Raw genomic sequence first — 7547 nt, 5'->3', positions numbered from 1 at the left:
TCTCCCGGGGGTTCTAGGATATGCCGTAGAAACAGAGCATACTCTAAGAACCTAGATGCAGTAAAAGTGTAAAGTGCTTATTTAGGTGATATGCTCTGGCCATATGGATCCTTACTGTAAGACAGCGGCTCATAAATACCTTACAAAGATTATGCAAGAAAAGTGAGAAGTGATACTGCCATCAGCCATATTCATTTTATTTGTTTATTGAAAAGTTTCTCCCGTGTAAACATCTAAGGTCATTAGCGGCGTATATAAAATATAGCAATAGGGTGAGGCTTGGGGACATAGCACCCAAGTAAAAGGTTATACAGAATTATGATAAAGTATTATGACAAAAAGGTTACAAATGGTTTCACAATTAGGGCAAAATATGTTACATGTAGGTTAACGCAGTAGGTTAGTATGGAAGTGAAAAGGGTAAAGAGGGAATAGCAAAACGGAGTACGAAGGCCGTTCAGGACTGAAACATCATCCTTTCATCCTTTCAGCACGACTCTCACACTTTAGGATGTGAAGAGAGGAAGGAGATGAAAAGGAAAGGTGGAGAAGAAAAGACCATGCAAAATTTGTTGAAGCGAAGGCTGAGGTCCAAGGCAGGTGTGATCCCCCAAATTGGGCCTCAGTCCCCCCACGACAACAACGGGCATGAAATTGGGGGGGGGGGCATCAGCCATAGTACTGTATATTTATTCATACAAGATCACCACTTGTCAGTTGGTAAACATCACAAAACATATACCGTTAACTCGAAATCTAGGCTGCGTTTTGAAGGCGCAAGATATCCAGTATGATGTAATACTTTTTATGTGCGGGTACATGTTTTTTCTTCCGTGAAGTCTGTTGCACAGAAATGGCTTCGCAATCGCATAGTAATTTCCCCATTGCTTGATTTTTTTCTTAGTGCTAATAAAGTTGAAACGGTTACCATCATTATTATTAGTGACATTATTTTTATCATTATGCCATGAAAATACAAACAGCAATAAAATAAAATCCAGAAATCAAGGAAAAGAATAAACTGACGAGTTGGGTAATAGTAGTAATCGACTCCTTGGTGACTAATGTGGGACCAATCTATGTGTTAATACTGTCAATAACGAATATTACAAAGGTCTTGGCATGCATGTCATGCCACCCTAGCACATAGGGTTAAGATGGTGTGATACAATTGACCAGTGTTATGATTCTAACCTGTAATAGCTCAAATCTGATAGGAAACGTTACAACCAAAATAGGATAATCAATGTAAACGATCACTAAAAGAGGTCATCAACGAAGTATCATATATACCGGTGTATTGCCACACATTTTGCAAAGAAAAATGTGAAATAACATGCGTAATTCAGGAGAAAGAGGGTTCATCATAATAAATTGATCATAAAAAGGATTGAGAAATGTCTCCTGTACAAAAAACAAATTTATGTCTTGAAGATGAAAAGCATTTTAACAGAAAAATAATGGACTAGAGCAGCTCAAAGCAAAAAAATCAGCACTTACAAATGACATACTTACAAGCATTATAGTTTTCCTGAGAAACATTGCTCACCATATGCACTTCATTATTCAGATTTAATGAGACCAACTCATCCCACAAGTTAATTCTGATTGTTAGCACAAAAGCTATGTCTATTGTAGCAAATATTCTGATAATTCAATCATGTTGAAATTAATATTTATTCTATATAGTTAATACCTATTCAGAACCTGTTAATTAAAAAGGTTATTAAACATTCATCTGTACTTCTACATTTATTACAGTGTGAAGCTGCATTAATACTATAACACATTCACATAACATGAACAATTCTTATGGTTTGTAACCTTGAGAAATTCAGGTAAAATCAACACAGTTTACAACTTCACATTCCCTGGACAGCGATTCATTAAAGAAATTAGTCACTGATCCCAAAATTTATGCTAAGAAAATAAGGATTCTGTGCCATACATTTTAGTAACCAAATATTATGAAAACTTTGGCAAGAAATAAAAATTTTGTATCTTAATTATTCTATTCTGTAACTTCCATCTCGTTATATATGTTTATATATAATTTGAGGAAGAAAAGAACATTTTAAAAAACATTTCACAGACATACAAAAATAACAAAAATATAATTTCTCTAAGACAAAGAGGAACATTACAAACACAAACTTGCAAACACTTTGAAAAATTATAGTCATACATTATGGTTTCAATACTTATTACAGTACATCCTTGGCTTATGTATGACTTGCTATTTTCTGCTGACTTTACATCATATAAATATCTACAATGCCTTGGTACAAAATCTTGTACTTGTAGTTATTCCTACAAATATACAACAAAATCACACCTTAAAATGGAAAAACATCTCTCAAGACTGATTAAGAAACAACAGATGACATGGTAAAAAATGGAATGAACAAGACAAATGTTATGCAGCTCTCTGGATCAAGACATGTATTCATCACATATGCATCAGAAGCGTGATAGGGCAGTGGTCCGAGCCATAAAGTGACGTCCGGATTAGGTTATCACACAGCTGAGGTACCAGTCTCTCGGATATGACAAAGTAATCAAGTCTCCTGAAACAAAAAAAATAGATGGTGTACAGAGCAGTGTCTTATATTTCATACATAGAAAAAGACTCTTGAAAGGCTTCTTCCCTTGTCATGAATTTAAACCAGCTGAAGAGATAGAAAAGAAAAATAATAAAATACAATAAAATATAAATATTACCTGATGCTGGGGATGGCATGTACAAACATAACAAGCTCTATTGGCTTTACACATAGATGGCTTTACAAGTCACACTGATCCACAAGTATTTATTAACAAAGGATTCAATTATTAGAACTACCTCCCTCATCTGTTTATCCTCTTCCTTGATTTTCGGGAGAAAAAGACTTTTATACGGCTACTAGTAATGTTAATGATATTATAACAATTAAATTCTCTATAATAAAAACAAGTGCATCAGTATTGATAGCACTCATAAGAAAAAAAAAATCCCTAGGGCTTAGAGGAAATGAGGTACTAAGGTCTATTAACCGGCTCCTTAGAGGCTGAGCACTTGTGGAGCCATCTATGTGTAGAGACATTTCACAAGAGAAAAAGTGAACAGTACATTTTTTTTGGCAGCATGGGGTCAAGTGTGACTGTAAACTTACCATCCAATGTTCCTAGCCCTGCAATTCATCATGTATGTCCAGAAAGTGTACTGTTTTTCTTTATCAGGGTATAAATGCCTGAATGAATCTACAAAGCCAGCATTTAACAGCTCTGTAAATCCATCTCTCTCCTCTTGGGTAAAGCCAGCATTCTTTTTATTTCCCTTTGGATTGGCCAAATCTGCAACAGACAACAAATATTGCAATTTTTTATTGGATATTTTAAAATCCTAAAACTACTTTTTATCACAGGAAGATACACAAGTGATAAATTCCACATATCAGCCCTTATCTACCTATAAATCACACTTTTCTAATTACAACTCAGTATATAGATGGCAGTCTTTTACTTTCACAAATAATACCATCTCCTTAGAAGTAATCCCTCAAATGGGAAAAAAGGTATGACAGTTAACTAATCCCAATCTTAACTTAATGCATGTATTGAACTTACCAATCTCTTTGTGGGACACATTCAGATCCCCACACAAGATAACTGGCTTCTTTTCATCAAGCTCCTTCAAGTACTTGCGGAACTTTGGATCCCAGTCCATTCTCTTATCAAGCGTCATTAGGCCCTTCCCAGCATTTGGCACATCTATCGAGAAATTACATTAATACAATAATATCAATATATTGGGGGTAAGATGAAAGTTTCTCATCTTTCTCCTCTTGGAAGGAGGGGGCGGGGGGGAGGTAAAAATGGAATGTCTGTTTATATGTAACCATCATCAAATGCTGAAGTTTGAATAGATGATGACATCTAGAAACGATAGTTAAGAAATATCTATTTTTTTCTGTCATTATCTACAGAAGTGTTCACATTACACATTTACAATACATTTTCAAATAAAAATATAGATCCTCTTATTAAACTAAGGAAAATATCCTCAACTATTAACAATACAAGATTAATAATCTACCAAACATTTACATAATTGCTGAGGACTAAATGAAGATTATTACATATTAACAAATTATGAGAAAAAAAGTTTTATATTACCAATACAAAATGCAATATAACAAACATACAGGTACAAGACGAGACAGGATTCACTTGAATATCAATGTACAGCAAGTTTGCAAAGAATTACAAAAGGGTTATAACAAACAGAAAAGAAAAAATAGTTTAGCTATATACTATTACTTTCAATAATCAAAATATTCAGCATTCCATACTTACAGGAAGTGACAAGATAAAACTTCTCATACTCTGCTGTAATGCAACGGCCTTCATCATCATGTTCCTTTTCATCAAACCCATATTTAACGGACATCGGTTCTACTTTTGAGTAGAGTGCCACACCTGAGTAACCTTCAGTTTTTGCTGGAAAGAATCAAGTTTGAATCAGTTTCAGTATATACTGTCATTATCACAAACATAAAAAATACTAAATAATATAACCTTGCAACCACTTTTTTTCCTAACAATGAAGAGTAGAATACTAGTAGAAGAGGCAAGGATTAAAAGATGAAATTCAGTAGTTTCATCACCAGCTGTACCACTTCAATGATTCATACTGGTCCATATTGCAAAAAATTGATGGATAATGACAGATCTAACTATAAGTATATAAAAAAAAAAAAGAAAGAAGCAGGTAGTACAAGTGGAAATCCCATAAGTGATCAGTCATATAGTTGGAGACATTTGTCAGGAATGGTGAATATAATTAAGTTATACAATAAATTACCTTCATGAATTGAAAGTAGTACAACATTGAATGTGAAAAAAAAAGTTTTGAAATGAAACTTGAGAGCGCAAAAGAGTGCAAACCTTCAACGAAATAGCTTTTGTAGCCTTTGACATTTTTCAATTCATCAGGAAGCTTCTTCTCTGAACACTTGGTCTCCTGTAGACACAATATATCTGGGTCTTCTAATTCAAGCACTGACATGCCATCTTTCTGAAATATTAAAAAATAAATAAACACTCTGCATCAATAATCAAGAAGTATCATATAACAAATAAATTGCAGGGTAGCACATCATTACAGTTTATAAATACAAAGACAGTAATTAGTGACTTCTAGGGATAAATACCATAGCAATCCTAATGCTACCATACTAACCTTCAACCATGCACGGACTCCATCCACATTCCACGACACAATCTTCAGGTTCCATGGTTCTCCGTCCTTTGACTTGGCATCAGATTCAAAGTCCTCCTTCTTGGCCTTTTTGTTTTCGCTTTGCTTTGGCGCATCGTCAGTCTGAAATAAACCACACACTTTAAGAAACACTTTACAACAAAATATTTTGACAAATCATAGATCTATATACACAACATATAACAAGAAGTTTGGATTAGCTTTAAAGATAAACAATTCTTAAACTCCCAAAATAAAAAGGTGGCCATCTATTAGGATATTTTGAATATCTTGAGTTCCAAAGCACAATTAAAACCCATGGTATTTGTAACCAAAAGCAACAAACCCTCCAAAGATGAGGTCCCAAAACCAGGGTATCATGCAAACCCAAAAATCTAGACTTAACCTTTCCTACCTTCTGTTCAATCCCTAGACAGGGGGTCAGGCCCCCTTTATTAGCACTGTATGCCAACTTATTGAAAATGCGACTTTAGTTACTCAGGCTCTGTGAGGGTGTTGCAGACTTGCCCCTGAGCAGTGATATGTAGTGGATATTTTCCTCACTTCGCAGTAAATATGAGGCTGCAGCAACTGTCCGTGTTGTTTATGACTATTTCATATGGGAGGCAGTGTCCATTTCCCTCTATCTCTGTGCGTAATTCTCAGTAACATTAAAAACTACAAAAAAAGACAATGACAGGGCAAGAAGCAAAAAAAATAATAATGATAAGCCTGGGAGTAACTGAATATGAGAGGCACTCACAGGTTATGCAAGGTTCTTTGTGAGAAATGTAAACTCAGAATAAATAATGTCTTTACAAAATACTTGTGTAGGGGTAATACCACTGCAGTTAATGTCTGAACAAACAAATCCACTCATTTCAAACATTAATATAATGCCGGTAAATGAAGAAATAGCAATTCCCTCTCATAATGTACTAGCCAAATACCACATTTACATTATGAATAAACCGCACAGCTTTGTACGTGACAACTCATACGCACTGACCCAATCGAATGCATTAACTGTTTCGCACCTAGAAGACATACAGGAACGACAAAGAAAAATGCATTAACTTATCACGAAGTAATTAATTCTGCGCAGGGAAGCCACTCTCTCGGCGCTCTCCCACGCTGCGCTCTCGAGTTCGGAACTTTCGGCTTCGCTTGCCCGCGCTTTATTACTGAATTACACAACAAACACTGTGTTCCTATACTGTACACAACAAGAAAATGCAATACCTGTTTCCTCTTGGGAGGCATGGCTGTCACTGACAAATAGAAGTGTCGAACAGCAGAAATGAAGACGGGTTTTGGCAAGACAAGCTTTACACACGCCAGTTTTATTGTGCTCAACGATGCTAACTTAGCGTAATCCGCTACTCGATTAGTGCTAAAGATGTTTCTTTACTCTTTACTTATTAAACGATATTGTATTGTAAAGCAGGTTTTATTAGGCATGTTATTGATATATGTATATTAATTATTTTAATACCATGTGAAGTATTTCTCGTCAAATACCGAAATATGATATATGTTCGGATCTAGCAGTTAGCAAATTCTTGACAATAATGATCTGCAAATAACAAAGTAGAAAAGATTTTGTATAATGAATTTGCAAATTAATGTCCACGAAATCATAAATAATAGAAATATATCAATATATTCAACTTAAACAGACATAACTATAGTATCCATATTTGAGCGCGCAAATTCATGTATTTTCTTGTTCGGTCGGAATGTTGCAATCCGTCCAGGTTTCAACAGGATTTTCTAAACAAAACGAAAAAAGTCGGGACGTGAAAGTCAGTATTTGGGACCATTATTGAATCTTTCTAATTGTGAATATTAGTTCCACACCATACTTCCCTCTACATATATTCAATATTATTGATAGGAACCGTTGGTCAATTTTTGAAATGAATTTAAAATTCCATAGCCTTCTGGCGGGTAAGACTTATGGGTATACATTTTGGAAATGGATGATGATAATGGAGTCTATCATCGTTATTGTTAATACCATTATTACTATTAATACAACAGCAACAACAGTATTTACTACTACTGCCACTATTACTACTACTACTACTGTTGCTACGACTACGACTACTACCACTACTACTACTATTGCTGCCGTTGGTGCTGGTGCTGCTACTACAACTATTACTACTACTATTACTACTAGTACATTTACTACACTACTGCTGCTACTACTATAACTATCACCATTATTATCATCAATGTTATTGCCTTTTGTTATTGCTGTGATCATATTTATTATTATCATTATTGTCATTATTATTATTAG

The 7547-nt window shown here is 34.7% G+C and overlaps 1 protein-coding gene across 1 annotated transcript; it reads right to left on the bottom strand.

The window, feature by feature from the left end:
• Positions 1–1739: 1739 nt before the first annotated feature.
• On the bottom strand, positions 1740–6611 carry LOC113815766 (DNA repair nuclease APEX1). The gene is made up of 7 exons (XM_027367782.2): positions 6482–6611; positions 5222–5362; positions 4927–5056; positions 4336–4479; positions 3607–3750; positions 3153–3333; positions 1740–2567 (listed from the first exon to the last, which is right to left on the bottom strand). The coding sequence occupies exons 1-7, from the start codon at positions 6500–6502 to the stop codon at positions 2450–2452; spliced, it is 879 nt and encodes a 292-aa protein (XP_027223583.1). The 5' UTR covers positions 6503–6611; the 3' UTR covers positions 1740–2449.
• Positions 6612–7547: the final 936 nt, after the last annotated feature.

Source organism: Penaeus vannamei, chromosome 16 (assembly GCF_042767895.1).
Source record: "Penaeus vannamei isolate JL-2024 chromosome 16, ASM4276789v1, whole genome shotgun sequence".
In the NCBI taxonomy this organism is placed as follows: Eukaryota; Metazoa; Arthropoda; class Malacostraca; order Decapoda; family Penaeidae; genus Penaeus; species Penaeus vannamei.
The sequence above is the reverse complement of the archived record's forward strand: the minus strand, read 5'-3'. Positions and strand labels throughout refer to the sequence as shown.